The 25,644-nt window shown below is 43.5% G+C and overlaps 1 protein-coding gene across 2 annotated transcripts; it reads left to right on the forward strand.

The window, feature by feature from the left end:
* Nucleotides 1-8,433: 8,433 nt before the first annotated feature.
* zbtb7a (zinc finger and BTB domain containing 7a) lies at nucleotides 8,434-17,781 on the forward strand. Of its 2 annotated transcripts, none has more exons than XM_039766930.1 (4): nucleotides 8,434-8,591; nucleotides 10,179-10,687; nucleotides 15,275-16,098; nucleotides 16,958-17,781. In XM_039766930.1, exons 2-4 carry the CDS (start codon nucleotides 10,262-10,264, stop codon nucleotides 17,097-17,099), a joined length of 1,392 nt encoding a protein of 463 aa, XP_039622864.1. In that variant the 5' UTR covers nucleotides 8,434-8,591; nucleotides 10,179-10,261; the 3' UTR covers nucleotides 17,100-17,781. The 2 variants fall into 2 exon arrangements, with proteins under 2 accessions (XP_039622864.1, XP_039622865.1); XM_039766931.1 differs by lacking the exon at nucleotides 8,434-8,591 and adding an exon at nucleotides 9,988-10,074.
* Nucleotides 17,782-25,644: the final 7,863 nt, after the last annotated feature.

Consider the following 25,644-nt stretch of genomic DNA (forward strand, 5'->3'; position numbering starts at 1 on the left):
CTTGGGATCAACAGTACAGAGTAACGGGGAGTATGGAAGAGAGGTGAAGGAGAGAGTGCAAGCAGGGTGGAGTGGGTGGAGAAAAATGTCAGGAGTGATTTGTGACAGACGGGTATCAGCAAGAGTGAAAGGGAAGGTCTACAGGACGGTAGTGAGAGCAGCTATGTTATATGGGCAGGACATGATGGCACTGACCAGAAAGCAGGAGACAGAGCTGGAGGTGGCAGAGTTAAAGATGCTACGATTTGCATTGGGTGTGAAGAGGATGGACAGGATTAGAAGTGAGGACATCAGAGGGTCAGTTCAGGTGGGACGGTTGGGAGACAAAGTCAGAGAGGCGAGATTGCATTGGTTTGGACATGTGCAGAGGAGAGATACTGGGTATATTGGGAGAAGGGTGCTAAGGATAGAGCTGCCAGACAAGAGGAAAAGAGGAAGGCCTAAGAGGAGGTTTATGGATGTGGTGAGAGAGGACATCCACGTGGTTGGAGTGACAGACCAAGATGTAGAGGACAGGAAGATATGGAAGAAGATGATCTGCATGGTAGCAGCCAAAAGAAGAAGAAGATTCCAGAGTCTGGGCACTATAGAGCTGAAGGCCCTTGTAACAGACAGACACCACGCCGTTGTCGTACAACACACCTTTATTTTTAGGTCTGCACAGCACACACAGTGCACCAATCCCCACAGTACTCAGTCCCTTCTTCCTCTTTTCTAGATGGCTCAGCTCCTCTTCTCTCCTCAAAGCTCTGTCCACTGCCACCCCGTCTTTGGCTCGGTGATTTGTGGCAGCTGTCTCCTTTTATAGAGGACCCAGAAGTACTCCAGCTGTTCCATGATCAGCTTCCAGCTGTACTTCCGGGTGAGACGGCAGCCCTGCACAGGAGGGCTCGGCCATTCTCCCCACACCCCCTGGTGGTGACCATGAGCCACAGCAGGGTTGAGCTTCCTTGCTCTGTGGCAGTGTAGCAGACCAGGAGGGCTGTCCTCCGTTGTCCCGGCCAGGTAAACATCCCGGCCGCCCATTACACCCTGTTGTCACGCATAGAGTACAGGTTAATGTCAGAGCACAACAAGATGGCCAGAATCAGAGGACCTGAGTGGGCAAACAGCAGCACAGCGATGGAGAAGGTCACTGATGGAGTTCGCTGCAAGGCCATTTCAAGCTTTTCAAGGTTATTAGTAGAATTTTATATTTGATCCTGTAAGACACGGTGAGCCAGTGAAGATGAAGCAGGATGGCTGTGATGTGCTTGCTGTTGTGGTTTGTGTCAGGACTCTTGCACCACAGTTTTGAATCAACTGGAGCTGTGATATAAGATTAGAAGTGACACCTACAAATAGGGAGTTACAGTAATTAATACGGGAAGTGATAACAGCGGGGACAAGTTTCTCAGCATTAAAAAAGGAGAGGAATGAGAGAACACAGGATATGTGACGGAGGTGAAAGTAAGAAAGTCTCTTAATGTGGTTTATGTGGGTGAAATAAGAAAGGGAGGAATCAAAGATGACACCAAGATTCTTTACATCAGAAGAAGGTCTGATGTGATTGTCATCAAGAGTGACCGAGGAGGAGCTCATTTCATTTAGTTGCGCTTTAGTCCCATTTTACAGGAGTTCAGTGTTGTTGCAATTCAGTTTTAATTAAAGAGTTCTGCTTCATCCAGCTTTTAATGTCACTGAGGCAGGCTGTGAGCTGAGAAAGCCGTGATGGAGTTTCACCGTTAACACTGAAATAGAGTTGAGTATCATCACCCTAAAAATGATAACCCTGTGAAAATCCCTTCCATTTTGCTCGTATATAGCACATTATGTCTGAACCACCTCCGGAAAAAGCAAAAATGGACGGCACTCTGATACGAACATCCATTTGAAACGTAGACCCGTTTCCCACCATTACATTTATATTTATATCTGGAGTACATTGGGATTATTTATTTACTGGCAGTCTGGGAAACTTCAAGGCAGAATCGACTGAAGTATCTCACATATGCAGAAGTACAAAGCACGTTCTCTTCTTGATGCGCTTTCACTTGAAATACGAGTAATGCACAAACATAATCGTACAGACATAATGAAGTAAATGATATGCTGATTGATTGATTGGTTTTTAATTGCTCTGCTTAATTATGTGTCTGTTATGTCTTTCTGCCTTGTACAGTATTGTTGCTACATGTTTTTGCACAAGTAAAACAAGCAGCAAACTCTTTCTTTGCATTGTTAAGGAGAAATGACAACGAATTACATTTAAATGAAGTGAATTTCAGGGAAAAGAATTGGGATCTCTAAAATCTCACCCTGTGCTGTAACATCATTAATGATAGGAATGACTTACAAGGATATTTATTTCAATGTTTACTTACCCCTTGTGTTTTGTAGTGATGACCAAGAAACATTGTTAATCTTGTTTTCACAGAGAAGGGAGATAAAATATCGTATATACTTGCGTATAAGTTGGGTCTGAAACCTGAAAAATCGGTCATAAAATCAGACCCCGACTTATACACAAAATGCAACACTTCATTTTTTTTTAACATCTTCTTGCCTCCTCTGATCTCACACCAGTTTCTCTGACACATCGAATTTTGTTGCAGCAGCGCAGTTACCAATTTGTTTGGCCACTTCAACGACTTTTCATTTCAAACCAGCTTCATATTTTCTTCTGATCGAGCGCTCCATCGCACAATAAAGGTGTATGAGGGTTTGAGATACAAAAAGCACAAATCAGTGCAATCATCGCTTCGGAATAGTTTGGGTATTACCGTGTGGTCACGTGGGCACAATACGTACATAAAATAGGACAATGTGCTAAGTGGTGACTCTCTCAGGTGGGCGTTAGCATATCGTAATATCTTGGACCAATAGCGGGAGTTTTCTGCATTTGACTTATACGACCGACATTATAAATTACCAGAAATTATACGGTAAGGTCAAGTCCTGACTTACCCGCAGGAGAACTTAAACACGAGTATATACGGTAGTTTATTTTACAATGGTGGTCTATAGCAACCAACGCTGGGCCTTAGCAAACAGTATCATAAAGTCCAGATAATTAATAATAATAATAATAATAATAATACTGTGGTGGGTTGGCACCCTGCCCGGGATTGGTTCCTGCCTTGTGCCCTGTGTTGGCTGGGATTGGCTCCAGCAGACCCCCGTGACCCTGTAGTTAGCATATAGCGGGTTGGATAGTAGATGGATGGATGGATAAAAATAATAATAATAATAATGTGTTACTCTTTTTTCATAATCCACATATCACTTATCCAGTCATATGCTCACAACATGCAAAACACATTCATTTTTGGTTAGAAATATTGATTTAAATACATTCTTCTAGAAAAATGACACTGGACATGAACTGGAAAGCAATTCTCATGGGATTGAGATTTTAATAGTAATAATAATAATGATCATTCTTTACATTTTCTCACTACTCAAAGCACTTCAGTGAGTAGGGAGGCACTTCAACCACCACTAAAGTGTAACATCCACCTGAATGAGGTGACGGCAGCCATTTTTTTTTTTTTTTTGCCAGTACACTCCTCACATTAGCTGTTAAGTGGTGAAGTGACGAGAGAGACAGCCAATTAGAGAAAGGGGATGATTAAGGGCCCAAAATGACTAGGCCGTGGTGGGCAATTTTACCAGAACATCACAATACACCCTACTCTTTACAAAGAATGCCCAGAAAGAGCGGCATTTGGGGGTGGCAAAAGGGGTGACCGTCCTTGCACCCGAGCCTAAGGGGCCCCGCTTTTGAGGTTCATGTGTCTTGGTCGAGCGGATTTGTCAAGTTATATTCTCCAGTATATTTACAATATATATGTACATATATGAGAAGCTTCTAAAATCCCCCTTCAATGTCAAATTCCGTACATGTACATCTTTGAAAACATTCCATAGTCCGAATATTAATGCAGAAAAACATGATACCCGTCTGACATGACATCAGCGTGAGTTATCACTATGACATCCTGCATATCGAGACTCAGAGTATACTTGCGATTTGAGTACGTTTTCTACGTTTCTGCTAATTTCCGCTTGACACCGCATCACATTTTACACTGTCGTGGTATTGTCAGCAATAAGGAATTGCACTTTTGTAATAGATTATATCATTATATTTTGAAAAAGTCCGTATGTTATCTTGCATAAATTTAGCTGAATACTGTTATGAGAAAATCCGGTGTATGTTAACATTATTTTTATTAAAATCACGCGGAAGTTTCTACAGTCCACACATACCGGCCCTGCGTGGGGATAGTCAGCCCTAACCCTAACCCTCAGCCCCACACACCCCTAAGGCCACCTCTGAATCCCAGGAATCTTTATAGACCACAGAGAGTCAGGACCTCAGTTTTATGTCTCCTCTGAAAGACGTCTCTATTTTTACAGCATAGTCCCCCCGTCACTGCACTGGGGCATTGGGATCCACATTCAGACCACAGGTTTAGTGCCCCCTGCAGGCCTCACCAGCACATCTTCCAGCAGAAACCCAAACTTCTCCTAGATGGTCTCCTATCCAAGTGCTGGTTGTGGCCTGAACACACTTAGCTTCAGGTGGATGGCCTCTTCTGAAGTGTTTTGACCAATGAATCAGAACGAGAGGCAGGTCTTCACTGACAGATGATAAGATTTTGTGGTGCTGCAGGACATTCTGTTTAATGTCCAAAGTAAAAAGTGGAACGTGTAACAGTGCCAAATCAAAGCAAGTTCTGCTTCAGGAGTGGCTGACCCCTTTGCTAGCTCAGTTCACTTTGAGCGTCAGTTTCTGGTCTTTTCCGTGATTATATAGTATGAGTGGTAAAAGACATGGAGCCAAGAATGAAGATGACATCACTGTCACTTCCTGCCGCTGTTCTTCCATTCTGAAGGCGAATACAAACAAGTGGTTCCTTCCTGTTTCGCACCCTTAAGCTTCCCCCCATGTTTCTTCTGTGTGTAACCCAATAAACACTCTCTAAACTCACTTGCTTGACAACTTTAAAAACTCAATCCCATGTGATTAGTATTTTTTGTTTATGCCCATCGCTGATTTTTCCAGAAGCAGTTATTTAACAATATCTTACCAACATAATTTATGCATTTTGATTGGATAACTGACATGCGGATCATGGCACCCAAGTAATGTGAGGGTTTGGCACTGTTTGCTCCGGTCCAGTGTCGGTCATCATAGACCATTCTGTCCATCCATCTTTCAAACCCACTTATCCAGGGCAGGATGGCGTGGCAGATGAAGCTCACTGCCATTCTATCATAAACTTTTTATCTCCGTTCTCCATGAAAACATGTAGTCAACACTACAAAACTGCTCGGTTACATTTTTTTTTTTGATGGTCATCACTACAAAACACATGGGGTAAATCACGCTCTAAATAAATTGAACGTCTGTCTGTCTGTCTGTCCGCTTTCACTAGAGAACTATCTAATGGATTTAGATTGGAGTTTTTTTCTATAATTTGCTTGAACATTCCGGTTGATTCTGCGACTTCTCTCACTTCGCTGTGTATCAGAGTTCGCTTGCAGGAGTGATATATTTGCGCTAATCCGAGAGACAGAGGCTGCAGGCCGAGGGGAGGGGGAAGCGTGATGTCAGGAATTGGGAGCCAATCAGGCCCCACCTCACTCACATGCCAGCCTCTGTTCAAGTCACTCTACCTGTCGGCACGTTTTGGAATGGACCTTACCTCCACTTAGTTAGTGATACCTGCTTGTTTATTGATTTTTAAACGTTGTCCTGTTTCACTACTGTGTTGGCGGAGACGCGGGAGACAGCTAGTACAGTATAAAGAAAACGTTTTTTGGGTAGAGCAATCCTTTATGTCCGGCCAGTTGAATATCTCATTACAATTATCTTTGAGTACACATGTATGTATGTGAGAGTCATGCAGGATATGTACGAGGGAAGTGTGACCGTGGTGAGGTCTGCGGTAGGAGTGACGGATCCATTCAACGTGGACATGGGATTACATCAGGGATCGGCTCTGAACCCTTTCTTATTTGCAATGGTGATGGACAGGTTGACAGACAAGATTAGACAGGAGTCCCCGTGGACTATGATGTTTGCTGATGACATTGTGATCTGTAGCGATAGTAGGTTGAGGAGACCCTGGAAAGGTGGAGATCTGCTCTAGAGAGGAGAGGAATGAAGGTCAGTAGGACCACCAAGACAGAATACATGTGTGTGAATGAGAGGGAGGTCAGTGGAATGGTGAGGACACAAGGAGTAGAGTTGGTGAAGGTGGAGGAGTTTAAATGCTTGGGAACAGTACAGAGAAATGGGGAGTGTGGAAGAGAGATGAAGAAGAGAGTGCAGGCAGGATGGAATGGGTGGAGAAAAATGTCAGGAGTGATTTGTGACAGACGGGTATCAGCAAGAGTGAAAGGGAAGGTCTACAGGACGGTAGTGAGACCAGCTATGTTACATGGGCTGGAGACGGTGGCACTGACCAGAAAGCAGGAGACAGAGCTGGAGGTGGCAGAGTTAAAGATGCTAAGATTTGTGTTGGGTGTGACGAGGATGGACAGGATTAGAAATGAGGACATCAGAGGGTCAGCTCAGGTGGGACAGTTGGGAGACAAAGTCAGAGAGGCGAGATTGCATTGGTTTGGACATGTGCAGAGGGGAGATACTGGGTATATTGGGAGAAGGATGTTAAGGATAGAGCTGCCAGGCAAGAGGACAAGAGGAAGGCCTAAGAGAAGGTTTATGGATGTGGTGAGAGAGGACATGCAGGTGATGGGGATGACAGAACAAGATGACGAGGACAGGAAGATATGGAAGAAAATGATCCGCTGTGGTGACCCCTAATGGAAGCAGCCAAGAGAAGAAGAAGAAGACAGACTGTGGATCAATTGATGATGACAGAGATGCTTTGCTTTGTAATGGAACAATTGATGGGGCAGGGAAAAAGACCAATGCTTGGGGTGCCAACAACACACAAAAAAAATGTAATTCCAATAAAAAAAAGAAGGCATGAAATAAAACATGAACCTGATGGCACTCTCTGGCTGGCACAATCCCCTTGAAACAGATCTCTTTAAAGGACACTCTCATCTCTTTATGGTGGACCCAAGGGTCAGCTTCTCGAAGCTGTGAGGGAAAAATAAGTCAAGACTGTTAGTGACAGCGCCCCTGTGTGTCCCGGGGTGGTACCACATAACTTAGGTGAGCAAGGAAGGAGACCTTCTGGTACACATGTTTGACAAGCTACACTTATATGTAAAAATCCATTAAAACATTCAGCTCACTGCAAAATGTTTTCCCAAGAAATATGAATGAATATGAAATCCTGTTACCAGTACAGAGACGGTGATTTGAGAAATGCGTTAGATTGGCCGACATTGCCTTTGTGAGCTCTTAATACTGTAGGCCTGAGTGGAAGATCAGGCCAAGCATGGATCTGCTTGCTATGATGGCCTCCTTTCACATATTCTAGTTCCCCTGAAGTCAAACTCTTTCTGATATTTTAAAGAGAAATTGTTTATTTTTAGTTAAAGATGCTAAGATTTGCATTGAGTGTGACGAGGATGGACAGGATTAGAAATGAGGACATCAGAGGGTCAGCTCAAGTTGGGCAGTTGGGAGACAAAGTTAGAGAGGTGAGATTGTGTTGATTTGGACATGTGCAGAGGAGAGATGCTGAGTATATTGTGAGAAGGATGGTAAGGATGGAGCTGCCAGGAAAGACGAAAAGAGGAAGGCCAAAGAGAAGATTTATGGATGTGGTGAGAGAGGACATGCAGGTGATGGGTGTGACAGAACAAGATGACGAGGACAGAAAGAAATGGAAGATGATGATCCGCTCTGGTGATCAGCTGAACAAAGAAGAAGAAGTAGTCAGGCTATCACTGAGTCCCTGGGCCATGTTGTGTTGTCCAAGGTGCCATTTGTTTACTTTCAGTTCATTACAGGGAAAAAAAACAAAAATTTAGGGGAGAATTGAAGTTGAACTTTGAAGTATGGAGAGAGCCGACTGGAGAGCTGTGATGTGTTTCTTAATAAAACGATGGCACGATTAGATAGCTGGGTTCGGCAGGAGCCTCTTTTTTAAAGGTTTTTTGGTGGAACATCACCTCAGGCTGTGGGCTGGGTGGTGCAACTCTAAACAGCTAAAGCCAAAAAAAAAAAAAATTGGAGAGAGAGCGAGGGGATGAGCAAGAGACAGCGACCAAAAAAAAAAAAAATAAAAGCAACGCAAGACAGAAGCTGCCTTTTCCTAAATGGGGACATCTTAGCCCGAGGGAGATGTGGTTTCCCATTTTCTGCTTTTCAGTTCCACAGGAGACCTTAAGTAGTGAATTTCCAAACAAAAAAAAAAAAAGGGAAGATGAAAAATGAAAAGGGAAGGGGGGGGGTTGTAAATAAATAAAAAGGGACTGTCTCTTTAAGAAAAAAAAAATAGAAAGGGAGGGTCCCCTTTGCCCTCCAGAATCCAGGAAGAGAGCTGATCTGCTGGCTAGCCGCAGCTCCTGCTGCTGCTTGACTGCATACGGGGCCTTGGAGAGCAGGCTGTAACCGCCAGGGCCAGCGAGACAGTGAGAGCAGGAGTCCGCCACCGCGACAGCGGATCGGCAAACCACAGGTGAGCACTGCCTGGGCCATACCCCATACTCTTTCCCGCTCCCGTACTAGGGGCTAAGCTCGCCACTGTCTCTTTAAGGAGAACAGCTGCTTCACAAAAGAAACAGAGAGAGAGAGAGAGAGAGAGAGGGGGGGGCAAGCAAGAGGGAGAGGGAGGGAGTGAAGGAAGGAGGGAGGAAAGGAGGGGGGGTGCTCAGCTGATGCCTGAGGTTTAATGTGTCTGCCTGTTTTATATTTTTACTGTAAGGGAAGTTTTTCCCACTCTGCTTTTTAATTTCTGTTTTTGTGAACTTTATGGATAGTGGAATTGTGTAGTTAGAATGAGAAGCTCGGGGTGGTGGTGGTGGTGGTGAGGTTGAGGGTGAGGGTGGGGAGTGGGGGGGGAGTGGTAATGGTGGGCGGTTGGCAAAGCGTAACAAACGAGTCCAGTGTGGTGGAATGGATGGCTTATGCTGCCCCGAGAGGATAATATTACTGGGTAGTCATGGTGCCCATCTTTTTCCGTGCCCTCGATCCCTTCGTGTGTGGGGTGCTCTGTAGAAACTAGGCCTGCAGCGCCCACCCTTCGTTCCCCAAAACCCCTCTCTCTCTCTCTCGCTCTCTCTCTCTCATTTTCTTTCTCTCTCCAAGACTGGCAAGGCCGTTTCCCTGGCACATCTTAACAGGAATAGTTTGAGAGCCCTCATCCCCTTCCCTCGCCAGCATTGCCTACACTTTGTGTACCTGGCCTCTTATTTGCCATATCTTCAAGTGCAGTTCTGTCCCTGACATGGCTGGGTGTGTTGCAGGGAAAGGGGGGAGTGTGGAGGTAGACAGATAGCCTGGGACTCGTAGTCCTGTCATGGGCCTCAGGAGCAGGTGGAACTGAGCAGGAGGACTACAAATCCCAGAGGGCCTGGGATGCAGGAAAAACAGGAACCAAAAGAGAAGAAGCCTATAAGGCCCGGAGAGGCAGAGTGAGTGACAGCTGAAGCTCAGACCAGTTCCCTGAAGGTTGAAAATGGGTGGCGCTCAGGGGGCAAGGGCTATGCTCCTGAATGATAGCTGCTCTGGCACAAACTACATCTCCCAAGCTGCTGTGCAGTCAGAGATCCCACTTCCTGATGGCAGCTTACACAGTTCACAGTTTGAGGGAGGAGGAGAAGACAACAGCAAACTGCTTTGCAAGCGATCAAATCCTGGACTGAGGTGCCCGTTTGGGTGGAGAGGGGGTTGGGGGAGGGTGTTGCTTGTAGGCAGAAGTCACCTCGCCAGTGCTTGTTATAAGGAGCCGATTCCTGCCAGCTCTCATGAAGCAACACCTAGGCAGCTGAGCTAATCCCAGACACTCCCCAGGGTGCTGCTGCGTGTGTCTTGGGACGGGGGGTGGGGGGCATTTGAGGGGGTATTAGTTTGACTGTCTTCTGAATGTTCTGAACCCAGTTGAAAGGACGGCCAGAGGCATCAAATTCTCTGACTTGATCTCCAGTTCGTGAAGGCCCACGGTACTTCCTGCTTCCTCACTGATGAAGGCCTGTGCCTACTGTCTTACTTCCAGCTCCTGAAGCCTTCAGCATGTCTCATGCCAGATCTCAATTCTGTCTTGCAGGTCGGCACAAGTACAGGCTGGCGCACAACGGGACGGAGGTGGCAGCGTCTGTGAAGGGCTGTACACCGGCAGGCTGGTGGAAGATGTCTTCAGGAGGCAGTGGGGGGGTCTCGGCGTCAGATGGGCCCATTGGGGTCCCCTTCCCTGACCACAGCAGTGAGGTACTGGGAGGTCTGAATGAGCAGCGCCAAGGAGGAGTTTTGTGTGACGTGCTCATTATCGTCCAGGGCCAGGAGTTCCCGGCTCACCGCTCGGTCCTGGCAGCCTGTAGCCCCTACTTCCACAAGCTCTTTACCTCGGGTGCAGTAGCTGATCGTCAGAGCGTCTATCACATCGATTTTATTTCAGCAGAGGCGCTTGCTGCCCTCCTGGAGTTTGCCTACACGGCCACTCTCACCGTGAGCACCTGTAGCATTCGGGACATCTTGAGTGCCGCTCGACTGCTGGAGATCCAGGCTGTCGGAGATGTGTGCAGCCACCTGTTGGAATCGGACGTCCTCAAGCAACAGGTACTTGTCAGATTGCTTCATGAGGCTGGTATGAGTAGGATAAGGTGAACAGTGTGATGTCCTCTCAAGTTAAGGAGGTGACGGAAGGCCCATCGTGTTAACTGCTGGGGGGGGAGTGTTGGTATAAGCATGCATAGGTGGGGCAGGGTTGTAACCTACTGAGGAATGTGTGTCTAATAACACGTTCCAGAACTTCAAACTCTAGTGCAGTTTCTGCAGCAGCCTGTCATTTTAACAATTATGTTTTGTGGTATAAAGCTGCAGAGTCACTAAACCTTCCCTCAACTCTGGCAATAGGGTTTAGAGAGCTGCCACTGCGTACTGGGCACTAAGGTTTTGAACTATCATTAAGTGCAGGAGCTCAGTTTGCTTGGTGGCACAGTGGTCATTACTCCACTTTTGAGTGAAGGCCCGCAGGTCACTGAGCGCCCACTGCGATTACTAAATCACCAGTGAGACTGAATAGGCTGACTCTGAGATCAAGGAGATGCCATGAAATACTGGCACTGAGTTTACTTTGCCTTCTTTCATTGCTGAAGGCATTGAGTCAATGTCTAAAATGTCTTTGAGATGTTGGCACTACACCTTTGTGGAGTCTTGATGGCATACTATAAATTTGGCATGTCGTTTAAGACATCTACTTTGTACAGGACAATGTTCACAGACAGATGATTTCACTTTTTTTGACTATATCACAATTCCAGTGGGTCACAAGTGTCCATACACTTTGTTAATGTTCATATTTATGCCTTCAAATTGTTGAACTTGAGCCAGATGTTTTGAGTCGCTTTCCACAAGCTTCTTACAATAAGTTGCTGGAATTTTGGCCCATTCCTCCAGATAGAACTGGTGTAACTGGGACAGGTTCCTAGGCCTCCTTTCTTGCACACTCTTTTTGAGTTCAATCAGACTGAGGTCAGGGCTTTGTGGTGGCCACTGCAATACCTTGACCTTGTTGTCCTTAAGCCATTTTGCCACAACTGTGGAGGTCTGCTTGGGGTCCTTGTCCATTTAGAAGACCCATCTGCACCTGAGCTCTAATTTCCTTGCTGAGCTCTTGAGATGTTGCTGTAGTATTTCTCCATCTTTTTCCTTCTTCATGATGCCATCTGTTTTGTGAAGTGATGCAGTCCCTCCTGCAGCCTCCACAACATGATTGGCAGTTGGGATGATGTTCTTTAGCTTGCAAGCCTCACAATTTCTCCTCCAAACATAATGATGGTCATTATGGTCCAACAGTTTAATCTTGGATTCATCAGACCAGAGGACATTTTTTCAGAAGGTAAGATCTTTGTCCTCATGTATCATTGCAAACTGAAGTCTGGCTTGTTTATGGCGACTTTGGAGCAGGGGCTTCCTCCTTGCTGAGCAGCCTTTCAGGTTATGTTGATGTCGGACTCGTTTTACTGTAGAGATATTTGTCTACCGGTTTCCTGCAGCATCTTCATAAGGTCCTTTGCTGTTGTCCTGGTAAATTGAGTTGGAATTTGTGTGCAGAAGTATGTTCTTCTCTAGGAGACAGAATGCGTCTCTTTTCTGAGAGAAATGATGGCTGTGTGGTCCCATGGTGTTCATACTTGCATATTCTTGTTCGTGCAGATAAACATGGAGGTATTTGGAAATTGTTCCCTAGGATGAATCAGATTTGTGGAGGTCCCCAATTTTTTTTCTGAGATCTTGGCCGATTTCTTTTGATTTTTTCCCAAAGAGGCAGTGAGTTTGATGGTAGGCCTTAATATCCATTCACGTGTTGACTCTACTTAGGGTAATCCACTATCAGAAGCTAATTGTCTAATTGCCTAAAGGCTTGACATCATTTTCTAGAATTTTCCAAGCTGTTTAAAGGCACAGTCAACAAAAATTGTGACACACTGGAATTGTAATATTGTCAAAAAAAGTGAAATAATCTGTCTGTGAACATTGGTGGAAAAAAATCCTTTTGCCCTGCACAAAGCAGATGTCTTAAACATTATGCCCAATTTATAGCTTGTTAGTATAAAACTTGTGGGAGGTGGGAGGGAGTTTGAAAGAATTGACTCCAAGGCTAGTTTATACTTCACGCGACGCGACGGGACGCTCCAGCGGACCCTACTGCTGTGCAAGCTACTAGTGATGAGCGTGCACCAAAGTGTTCGGGTGTTCTCTATCGAGCACCTGAGTATAATGTAAGTCAATGGGAGACAACCAGGCACCCCCTGCTCTGAAGAGGGGAGGGTGCCTGGTCCATTGGTAAAGGTCAGAAAGTGACAGAAACACCACCCAGATGGACCGGGAAAAGCATGGGGACGATGTCTGGATGCATCTTGGACTCCCAAGTTGCTGCTGGGAACCAGTTTGTCTGAGTTGTACGCCACTTTTACAGACTGACAAAAACACACCCAAAACCCCCCAAAAAAATAAATTTTACAGGAAAAATGACGCTCTAAAACATTATATGCCAGTGCCTGCAGGTGAGTTGACGCTCTAAAACATTATATGGCAGTGCCTGCAGGTAAGCTGACGCTCTAAAACATTATATGGCAGTGCCTACAGGTAAGCTGACGCTCTAAAACATTATATGCCAGTGCCTGCAGGTGAGCTGACGCTCTAAAACATTATATGGCAGTGCCTGCATATATAGCACCCGATGACGTGTTCCGGCCAGCCAATCACTGTAATGCCAGCACCTGACATGGTTACTGGCATTACAGTGAGGGCAGTACTTACCTTAACGATTTATCTGTAAAATGTAACATACATACTTAAATGCATTTCATCATGAAAGTGATATCAAGTATAAATCTAAATGTGCAGAGAGCTGGAATATCACACATTTAATGTGTTTTGTGTCGTGATCTATTGCTGATTGCCGCTGCTGTCAGGTCAGGAGGAAGTCCCAGAAGCGCGTAGCGATTAACAACTGGGTCGGTTTTAAGATGACGTTTATGACGGCCTACTTAAATGATAAAGTAAACTACAAGATTAAAGCGGACTTTTTGATATTTAAGCTGAACTTTAATCACAAAATTCACCTTTTCACTGTGTCCTTATTTTTTTTCTCTGTGGCTCAAATACATAGCTATACATTTTATTACTGTTGTGAAGGTGCAAATAAAAAAAAGACGGCACAAAAGACGGTACGTGAGACTTTTAAAATGTATCGTGTCATTACGATCAGGAAAATGTGACGCTTGAATATAAAAGCACCACAAATGCATTTGTATGTCGGCATTTTGCTTCACCACATCCAACCATTCACCAAACATCGAAGCGCGCACATCGGTCTCGTAGGATCCTCAAAGCGGCTTTCTGTCACATGCAGATAGTAAACAGACTCTGACGTCACATTCCGACTTTTCTCACACTGCGCCCCCCGACTTTTTGCTGGTACTGCAACTTGCGCACGCGTTGAGTTAATTTCGGAGGACCTGCTCAGAGGACGCACAGAGCCGGCCCTAGACAATTTTGGGCCCGAAGCAAACTGATACCAAGGGCCCGTAAGAGGCCTGACCCCTGCAGCTAGGGGATCCGGGGCAGAGCTCCGGCCACCAAAGCGATTTCCTGCATTCTGAGTTGCAGAAATGCGTTTTCCCAGCATCTAAAACCATCACTTTTTGACGATTTCCGTTACACACTGACAGGAGCCAAATTTGCAGGCTGTCTGCTCAGACTGTCGTACAAGGCCCTGAGTGAAGGGTATGAGTGATGGAGGTCGGAGTGAGCCCACATAAATGTCTTTAGTGACGATACATTAACAGATAAAGCTACATTTTAGCCCGCTTTTGCTGTTTCCACCAGGCAGCACGTGGAGATAAATAGCTAGGCCAAGCAGTTTTTTTTTTTGTTTTTTATATTTTTTTTTATTTTATGAAGATGAGATCCACATTATTTTGTTTTTACATTTTTATTCGGTTTTAAAGCTTGTTTTCCTACTTTCGAGATATTCAGATTTCTGTATAAAATAACTTACCAGCAGATATTGAAATCTGTTTCACACAAAAGACACTTTTCGAACCTTGGCACTGGCAAACTCATGAATAAGTTCAGAATAATCAAGAGATTCGACTATCTCTTGCTCAATTGAATTCAATGCCGGACTGAAGCGTAAGTGGCCGCCTACTGAGGACAGGGGCACAGATGAGCCGTGGAGGCGGCAACAGGCACGCGGGCCTGAGTGAAGCGTAATGAAGACTGGAGTGCCGAGTGGAGATGTCCACGTGGAGTAATTAGGTGATGGAATATGTTGCCCGTGAATTACATATATATAAAAAAATTAGTAATAGAGGTTGGAGTGAAGGAGTCTGTTGCTCCATTGGGCCCTCCGCAGCAGCGTCGCATCACAGGAAAAAAAAAAAAAACCTTGGGCGCAGTGGGCCCCCTCCAGCTGTGGGTCCGAAGCGATCGCCCTAAGGCCGGCTCTGGGACGCATCAAATGAACACTGGGAACGTGTGGCAGCCATGATGTGTGCGCGTACGCGTTCTGAGCGTGAAGTATAAACGAGCCCTTAGTGTATGGACACTTCTGACTACAACTGTATATGATGTAGAGTTTCTGCCCAAGTGCCTTTAGGTCATTTGAAATCATTTTTCATCACTTCTGTTTGACAGGAGAGGATGGTCTCCAAGCAAGAGGACCAACAGGGACGCAAAGAGCTGGCTGACCTAGTTGACCAGGGGAACCAGCTCAGAGCCCAGGAGTTCCTGGAGTTCTTCCAGAGCCACAGCTCGCACTTTAGTAGTAGCTGCAGTACCCCTGACCTCAGGGATCTCCAGCCGCACCAGCACTTGAGCCAGCGCAATGGAGGAGAGGGGCTGCCATATGAGACGAATGGGACTGCTACTCAAGAATACTACTCCTCTCTGGCACTGGCACTCGCTCAGCCACCCTCTCATTACCCAGTGGGGGATGGAGATGAGGAGGACAATGAGGAGGAGGAGGATGAGGAAGAGGTAAAGCTCAGGAGGTACCCATTTTCCTGGGTGCAAGGAGCAGAGGGTGAACCCAGAGGCGAGGCTCCTCTTGCTTCCTCCTCCTCCTCACAGAATGGACATTATGGCGTAGCAGGGGAGAGGGGCAATCTGTCTGCAAGTGCACTGCTCCAGCAGATGATGGATTCTTTTGAACGGCAGAAAGAGCTGGAGGCTGCAGGCGAGGAGGTGGACGGCGAGGAGCACGATGTGGAATTTTACCTGAATTACTTTAACAGCGGGCGGCATGATGATTTAGTGGGCGAGGGTCTGCCAGCCTGGACGCCACATGGTGGCGACACAACAGGGAGCCTGGGTGTCAAGAAGATGCGCTCCAAAGCATTCCAGAAGTGTCCCATCTGTTCCAAGGTTATCCAGGGAGCAGGAAAGCTGCCTCGACACATTCGCACACATACGGGCGAGAAGCCATACGAGTGCGACATCTGCAGTGTGCGCTTCACCAGGTAAATGAAGAACCCTTAATGGCTGGAAAATCTTCCATTTTTTAAAGCCCATCATTTCCCTTTTAGAATGTCACTTGTTTTACCACCCTGTATCTTTTTTGAAATTTATACTAGTTATAAACCCTTTATTAGTATCACTCGTATCGTATATCTCGTGATTGTATTCCCTTATCTGTTAGAATATTAGTTTCACTTCCAGAATTCCAACATTGTTGTTTTTCCAAGTTTTCTAAGACTTCCTTATATTTCCTGTAAATTCCATTTTCTTTGCATATCCTTTTACAATTGAAATGCACGTGACTCTTCTTGGGCTGCAATTAGGCAAACATGTTTCTTTTGCTGGAATTCCATTTTTATCCTGACGTGTCTTGTGAACTGTACTCATTATGTACACATTAATTCCATCCTTTCTCGGTCTCAGAAATTGCATACTGTAGCTTTCCTTATTTCTCTTGAAAATGTTGTCCTTAATCTTGTCTTTTGTTCACTTTCTTTAAATCATTTTCTCCCTCTTTATATTTATTTGCTGTGAAATTCCATAATTTTTGTATCCCAGTTTCTGTTTTTCTGTTCTGTTCCATTTTTTTGTCCAACAAGTTCAGTGTTTTTTTCTGCTCTGGTATTAGTTTTCTCATTTCTTTCCTTATTGTATCTCATTATCTGCCATTAAGTGATCTGCCTTTTAGTTACTGCAGAATTTGTTTTTAGAAAAATATGACAGTTGTCTAGAAAGCTTTTTATTGCAATTAATGTGAATGCTCAAACAACATCTACAGTGCCTTCAAAATGTATTCAGGCTCCTTCACTTTTTACATGTTTTGCTATTTTGCAGTCTTGTGCTAAAATCATTTGTCTCCAGCAGGGGGCGCTTTCTCCCTGGGATTGTGTTCTTTATTGAATGCAGGACATACGTGAACCTGGATGTATGTAACCATGGCGGATATAATCAGACAAGAGAAATATGGTACAAAAAGATATATTTAACTTGCTTTAAAATGTAGCTTTCACTCCAAATTTGCAATATAGTATAATAAAACTATACATACATATCCCAGAAGCCTTTGGAGCAATATTATCATCATCCAGTTCTTCAGTGGCAATCCAGATGAATGCACGTTCAATTGGCTGGACAGAGTGGAAGTCGGCATTTAGATGGCTTCTAGCTTCTGGATGGTTTTTCTCCATTTTATATACTCGCGCTTTTTATAAACCTTGCTAGATATGAGCAACTGCCACCTGAGCTGTGCTCTTCTCAGACCAACATAGCACTTTTTTCACCTGCTGTAATCATTCGCAGCTTATGTGGACAGTGGCCCTGGCGACATATACGAGGGACATTCAAAAACTTTCTGCCCTTTTATATTTTCGTTGGAAACGGTGAAGGTGGGAAAAGTAGTAATTGGTCATTCTGAGAGTGTCATGTGACTAGTTCTGTCTGGCAAGCCGGCTGCCCTTGCTGTTTAGTATACGAGTCGTCACCCTGTGGTGAAGATGGCTACAAAACTTATAAACTGCACCAAAGAGGAACAGCGTTCTGTCGTACGCTTTTTGTGGGCGGAAGGTGTGGTGGGAGCTCAAATTCATCTCTGCATGTGTGTTCAGTACGAGTTCTCTCTTGTAGAGTCGTCTATGAGTGGATTGAAATGTTCAAAAATGGCCGTACTAGTGTGACGGATGTAGAGTTGCAGCCTTTTACTATGTAGAAAAGTGATGTCATTTTTTTTTTAAATTCTTAATAAATATAGTTAAAAGAAGTGTGGAAACTTTTGAATGTCCCTCATTCATATATATATATATATATATATATATATATATATATATATATATATATATATATATATATATATATATATATATATATATACTAGCAGACCGATCCGCTGCGTGTTTAACCGGCTAGTTTTGGCAGCGGACCGTGGCTTTTCCAGTCTAGACGTCCTGTCTTTTTCAGATTCTTTTAACTGCCTGGTTTTGGCAGCCAATCGTCCTTTTCCAAATCTAGAAATCCTGTCTTCTTTAGATTCGTTTAATCGCCTGATTTTGGCAGCGAATCGTTTTTTTTTCTAACGTAGAAGTCGTTTCTTGTTGAGATTCGTTTAATTGCCTGGTTTTGGCAGCCAAGCGGTTTTTTTCCAACCTAGAAGACCTCTCTTGAGATCCGTTTAATGGCCTCGTTGATTGCAAGGTAGTTTCAATACCCATTTCTTGCATGGAGTCTCCTCCCCTTTTATGAGTGACTGTGTAAGTACCGCGTGTACTAAACAGTAAATTTGTAAAGGAGAAAGGACTAAACACTAAGGAAAAAGAACGGCAAGTCCGAGTCAGCCGCGGAGCTCACCTCAGAGCGAAAAGAAGTAAATGAAATGACGTGAATGGAAGGGGAGATGATCACGTGATTCCCCCACCCGCCTTAACTCTCAATTCCTCCACAAACACACAAACACAGTCTCTCGGATCCCAACTCTCCTTTATATATATCGACTAGGCTACTACTGCCCGCCTGCTCGCTTTTTTCTCCCACCCCCGGGTTTGGTTTACCGGATATACATTTTAAAGCGATTGTTATTTTCATGGGAACTGTTACATATGCATTATTTTCACTTTTACTTTACAACTTTAGTAAAAGCAATATTTGGAATTAACTTTTCTTCAAGATCGCATTGAATTTTAATACCGTGTTTGGAGTTACATCGTGACAACGCAACGTATATCTGCCTGTGAGTGAATATTGTTTCTTTCTCTCTAATAAATAAAATGACTTTCTCGAATGTTTGTCCATGATCTTTCTTCTTCGCTTTGTCGTTGACGTGTCATCTTGAATGTATAAAATGATTGTCCTGATATAATTTATAAGAGCTGAGAGTAAAGGATGTGCGTCTGCCAAAAACATTCACATGACTGAGGTTAGATGACTGTGGCCTTGTTTGAAATGGTTGTAAGTAGGGCGTGACTTGAAAGAATCTCATGTTAAAAGTCTCCGTCTCACAGGACTTCATACTGTGCCAACGTTTTTGGAATCTTTTAATTCTCGCGGAAAGGCTCCGACTTAAAGTTTAAATCCGAACAATATATTCGATCTCTTTTCTCTGTTCCGTTATTTCACCGAGTAATAATTTCCGTTTGTTTGCACTAATGCAATCTTTACTATGCTTTTTTTTTTTTGAGACTTTCGAATTTTCGTACTTCCATTATCTCTGACCTGCTCTACATGTATACCGCGCCAATGTTTTTGGAATCTTTTAATTCTCACGGAAAGGCCTCTTCACTGGGAAAAAAAACGACCTTTTTTTCCCTGATGGCAACACGAATTTGACGATCTATAAGTCTCTGACTTAAAGTTTAAATCCGAACTGTATATTCAATCTCTTTTCGCTGTTCCATTATTTCACCGAGTAGTAATTTCCATTTGTTTACACTAATCCGATTTTTACTATCCTTTTATTGAGACTTTGGATTTGCGTACTTCCAGTATCTCTAACATGCTCTGCATGTGTATATCGCCAACATTTTTTAGTTCTTTACGACATTCGACTTTGTCATCTACTCTTTGTCTTTTATTTCCAGCCCCAGGCATGGACTCATCTTGCGGGACATATGAGTGTCACTCCGAGAAAATCACGTCTCGTCTCCTTCCAAGATGTATTTTTATAATAGGGAGATATCATCAAACAGGGCACATGAGCACTGTGTATAACACTTAACTCATCCTATCTCCCTGTCAAATTCACCCTATCAGCTGGTTTGTGTGGCTTCAGCAAATGTCTATTTTTAATAAAATAATGTGTATGATATAACCCTCACAGATCACAGTGGCACACTGAACACCATTGGCTACATCGTTTCAATTCAGTTTTTTCCCTCATCAAGCAATACTCATCACTGCAAAAAGAGAAAGCGAAAACAGGATTTTAGTTATTTTTGATTTTTTTTTTTTTACATTTTATTGAATTTATTAAAACCAAGTAACATTCCATACAAGCCAGTCAAACTTGAGAAAACTAAGTTCAAATCAACCCTCACCCATGAGAAAGAGGGCAAGGCCAACAGCCAGAATAAAAATTTTATAAAAGCGGGCAAAAAAAGGGGAGAAATTTAATTCCTCAATTTAAATGCTTATTCTAAAATCTTATTGATTAGGTCCTGCCAGGTTTTAAAAAAAATTTGATTTTTTTCCAGTTTTAAATAATATACAACATCAGTTACCCACTGACTGAAAAGAGGTGGGTTAGGATTCTTCCAGTTGAGCAAAATTAGTCTACGTGCCATTAGTGAAGTGAAGGCAATTACAGTTTGTGTGTCCTCCTCCACTTTAAGCCCCTCTGTAAGCCCACCAAACACAGCTGTTCGTGGATTAGGGGGGATTGTGACACCAAGGCTGTCTGAGGAGCATTTAAAGATTTTGGTCCGGCATGATGTTAATTTGGTGCACACCCAGAACATGTGACCCAATGAGGCTGGAACTCGATTGCAACGTTTGCAGGTTGTTTTTTGGCCCTGGAAACAATTTAAAGCGAGACAGACGTACTCAATAAAAGTTTTTAAGTTGAATAATTGTATGCCTTGCGCATATGGAGCTCGAGTGGATTCTGTGCATTGCTACCTTCCACTCCTTTTCTGAGATGTCGAGTGAGAGATCCTTTTCCCACTGTCCTCTGAAGTCTTTATAAGGAAGGGACTGTAAAATGTTTTTATATATTACAGAAATGCTGCTGGACTCCTAAAGACTGACCGATATTTCTTCCAGAATAGAAGTAGGTGGAAGGTGAGGAAAATTGGGAAGAATTTCCTTAGCAAAGTTTCTAATTTGAAGGAAGTGAAAGAAATGTGTTGATGGAAAGTTAAATTTGGAGCGTAATTGTTCGTAGAATGCAAAGACATTGTCTATGTACAAATCTTGAAGTGATTTAGTCTCGGGTGTTTTCCAAACATTGAAAACTGCGTACGTTTGAGAGGGTGGATAAAGGCGGTTATTGTACAGAGGTGCCACAGATAAAAGCTTCTATATCCTGAAGTACTTCCTACATTGGATTACCCATGGCGACCACATATCTCCCTTCAGAATCAGATACAAAGTCTGATACTACAAATTAAATTGTTCTGTGTATAATAATTCCCACACCTAAATTTTGAATATTTATGAAAAATAAAAAACTGAAATATAACACTGACCTTTCTCTTAGTACTCCATCGAAGCCCCTTTGTCACTGATTACAGCTGGTTCGACGTGCCCAACTTTGCACACCTGGATTTGGGGATTTTTTGCTGCTCTCCTCTGCAGATTCTCTCAAGCTCTGTCAGGTCGGATGAAGACTTTTGGTGCATAGTTATTTTCAATCAAGTCCAGGCTCTGGCTGGGCTAATCATGGACATTCATAGAGTTAACACTAAGCCACTCTTGTGGTTTATTTTGCTTTTCTTGGGGTCATCGTCTTGTTGAAGGTGAACTTTCATCCCAGTCTCCAGTCCATAGTGCTCTGGGCCAGGTTTTATTAAGGATATCTCTGTACTTTGCTCCATTCAGCTTTCTTTTGACCTCGGCTAGTCTCACATTCCCTGATGCTGCCACCACCATGCTTCAATATTGATACGGTAGTGCGTAGGTGATGAGCAGTGCCTAGTTTCCTCCAAAAGTGACACTTAGAACTGAGGTCAGACAGTTGAATCTTGGTTTCAGTAGAACAGAGGATCTTGTTTCTCGTAGTCTGAGAGTTTTTGTGAACTCCATGACCAATCTGCCATATACACCAGATTGGTGGAGTGTTGCCGTGATGGTTGGCCTTCTTGAAGTTTCTCCCTTCTGCACACAGGTTCTCTGGAGCTCAACCAGAGTGACCATCAGGTTCTTGGTCTTTCCTCAATTGCTTAGTTTGGCCACGTGGCCAGCTCAACAAATACTCGTGGTTGTTTCAAAATGTATTCGACTCAAATGTGTGGTACCCTGTCCTCCCGAGTGATACCCAGGATCTTCTGGAGGCAGCAGATGTGGAATACTTCTAGTGTGCAAATTTGCTTGTCTTTTCTTCCCAATATGGTCCTATAAGGTGAAGGATCCCAACCTCAAGGTGGACCGAAGAAACACTGGAAGGGCTACTCAAAGTGTTCTCTCAAGGCATGCTCCATTTTACACATGCAGCTTGAGACACTTGTTGGGGACTGTGCACTTTGGAGAGGAACAATAATAGAAGGAGTCCATCACTCTGAACAACAACGGGTCCATCAACAAGTGGAGACAAGAATAGCAAGACATCACCAACCAAATGCACTTGGGGGACAATTTCCTTGCCCATCGTGCCCCAGGGTCTGCTTTTCCCAAATTGGCCTGCTCTCCCACCAACATACACATAGGTAGGGGAGTGACAGAGATGAACAAGTGAATGGAGAGCATCATCGTTGGATTGACAGGCAGTCACGATTGAATGACTAACTTATTCCCTTTAAGAGTTATGGAGGCCACTGTGCTCTTGGGAACCTTCAATGCTGCAGAAATGTTTTTGTAGCCTACCCCAGATGTGTGCCTTGACACAATCCTGACTCTAAGCTCTGCAGGCAGTTCCTTTGGCCTCATGATTTGGTGTCTGCTCTGAAGAAATTTGCTAAATGTGATACCTTCGATTGAGAGGTGTGCGTCTTTCCTAATCAGTCCAATCAATCGACTTGACCACAAGTGGACTCCAAAGAAGGTGTACAAACATCTCAGTGATGATCAACAATAACAACTTTTATTTATATAGCACATTTTCATACAAATAATGTAGCTCGAAGTGCTTTACTTGTAAGAAGTAAAAAAGTAAGAATTAAAATAAGAGAACACTAATTAACATAGAATAAAAGTAAAGTCCAATGGCCAGGGAGGACAGAAAAAACAAAACAAAACTCCAGACGGCTGGAGAAAAAAATAAAATCTGCAGGGGTTCCAAGGCCACGAGACCACCCAGTCCCCTCTGGGTATTCTACCTAACATAATTCATTATATTCAAGGTTCTCATGGAAGGACTTGATGATGATGACGGTCATGTGGACTTCTGGCCTCTAATCCATCAATGCAGGGACATCACGGTGCTTTGATCAGGTGGTGGGGGCGCAGATCGCCACCTCAGAAAACCAGAAAAAGAACAGGAGAGAGAGTAGGGGTCAGTACGGATTTTGGAGCCACCATGAATAGCAATGATAATTAATTGAATATGCAGAGCATCAGGATTAAACTAAGATGAAGCTATGAGTAAGCCATGTTAAAGTGTGGGTTCGCTTCCCGGTTCCTCCCTGTGTGGATAGCGCTTTGAGTACTGAGAAAAGCGCTATATAAATGTAATGAATTATTATTATTATTAATTTGTTTTTAATAGTTGTTTAAAGTGCTCCACCGTATTAGCCTAGCGAATTTCTATCAGTAAGCTCTTCCAGATTTGAGGTGCATAACAGCAGAAGGCCGCCCGCCTCACCACTTCTTTAAAGTTTAGCTCTTGGAATTCTAAGCAGACACTCATTTGATGATCTAAGGTTACGATTTGGAATATAAGGTGTCAGACATTCTGAAATATAAGATGGAGCGAGATTATTAATTATTATCAATAGAATGGGATGCAACTGAGGCAAATTTCAAGTGTCAAAGCAAAGGGTTTGGATGTTGGTGTCACTGGGACATTTTAGTTTTTTGTTTTTCATAAATTTGCAAATTCAAATTCTACTTTTGCTTTGTCATTCTCAGGTATTAAGTGTTGCTTGATGAGGTAAAAATGAAATGATTTTAGCACTAGGATGCAACATAACAAAATGTTTAATATGTGAAGGCACTGTAGATGTGTCTGCTATCCTCCTCTTCTCCTGCTTAATCTCCGTTAACTTCAGCAGTCTAGTGACAGTGACAGTGACAGTGACAAACTAGAACATGCATGTCCTTCATTATCAGTCTAAATCGTGCACTCACAGCTACCTTGCTATCATTCCCTAAACCCTTTATACAGATGACATCATTTAAGACTACAAAGAAATGGACATTTCTAACTCTGGATTTTCATTGCTGATTTCTTCTCTGCCACAAGAAATTCAGTATCACCTTGTTGTTTAAGTCTCACATCACCATGCAGGCAACACCATTTTGAGAACAAGCTACCATAATTTGGATTATGTGAATTTCCCCTTGGGATTAATAAAGTATCATCTATCTATCTATCTATCTATCTATCTATCTATCTATCTATCTATCTATCTATCTATCTATCTATCTATCTATCTATCTATTATATAGTGCCTTTCATATCTATCTATCTATCTATCTATCTATCTATCTATCTATCTATCTATCTATTATATAGTGCCTTTCATATCTATCTATCTATCTATCTATCTATCTATCTATCTATCTATCTATCTATCTATTATATAGTGCCTTTCATATCTATCTATCTATCTATCTATCTATTATATAGTGCCTTTCATATCTATCTATCTATCTATCTATCTATCTATCTATCTATCTATCTATCTATCTATCTACTAGGAAACAGATATTCCACAGTGCCACAGTAGCAGATGGAAAATTTCAAATTGACCACTGAATAATATCTTGTAAAATTTGACTGAAGTATAGAAAGTGACTCAAAATCTTTTGGGTTGCCTTGATATATTCTTGTGTATCCAATGAATTCAATCCGTTTTTGTTCCCAGTGTTTTCCTAAAAGGGGTCTTTTTTTGTTCACTCTTTCCTACCTAAAATTCAAGTTTTAAACATAATTACGTTCTCTTTGTATGACACTACATAGTTTCGGAAGGCAAGTGAATGCATGATGGAGTCTTTCCGTTTTTCCACAAGCATATCTCTTTGACTGCGGTGGGCTGGCGCCCTGCCCGGGGGTTTGTTTCTTGCCTTGCGCCCTGTGTTGGCAGGGATTGGCTCCAGCAGACCCCCGTGACCCTGTAGTTAGGGTATATGGATGGATGGATATTAACTTTCAACTCTGATCCTAAAAATTGGAAAAAAGGTCTTTGACTCTGAAGCTGGTTTGTGTCTTTGAATGAATTCCTAGTTCGTTGAATTAATTTCTCATTTACTGTGTTCTCAGCTGTTGGAGGACCATAGTGGCTGTGGAATTTCTTGCCAACCATTTTTAGATGCATTTGCATGTAATGGGCATGTCTGTCTGCCTGCATGAATCAACTCGGCTTAGTGGCCGGGACCGATTTTGTTGAACTTTTGTACACTTGTTCATCCTTAGCGTTAATCCGGAGTGTCACTCGGGCAATCGTATAAACGTGTCTCACGTAAGCATTAAACCCGAGGATTACTTGAGCTATAAGTTGCTAACAGCGTTACTCCCGAGCAGGGCAGTTCTTAGCAGTTTGGGGGCCCTGCGCGGTTCAGAAATGTGCAGGCCCTGGTTGGGGGGCAGTCTGGGGTGGGGGTGTGGTATAGCGGGTCCACAGCTCACTGAGTAAAGGCCATTTTTAAATAAATAATCGACGCGCTCGCGGCTTAGCGAGGGGACGTTGGGCCATAGCGAGCCGTGGGGCGATCCGTAGGGTGTGGCCGTTTCTCACCGAGTGCACAGG

This window comes from Polypterus senegalus, chromosome 10 (assembly GCF_016835505.1).
Source record: "Polypterus senegalus isolate Bchr_013 chromosome 10, ASM1683550v1, whole genome shotgun sequence".
Taxonomy (NCBI): domain Eukaryota; kingdom Metazoa; phylum Chordata; class Cladistia; order Polypteriformes; family Polypteridae; genus Polypterus; species Polypterus senegalus.

Bases quoted from the DNA above. Each gene is read 5' to 3' on its own strand.
- zbtb7a (XM_039766930.1), top strand. From the start codon at position 10,262: ATGTCTTCAGGAGGCAGTGGGGGGGTCTCGGCGTCAGATGGGCCCATT. The intron at 10,688-15,274 runs GTACTTGTCAGA...TCTGTTTGACAG, and splicing joins CGGACGTCCTCAAGCAACAG to GAGAGGATGGTCTCCAAGCA. The intron at 16,099-16,957 runs GTAAATGAAGAA...ATTTGTCTCCAG, and splicing joins TGCAGTGTGCGCTTCACCAG to CAGGGGGCGCTTTCTCCCTG.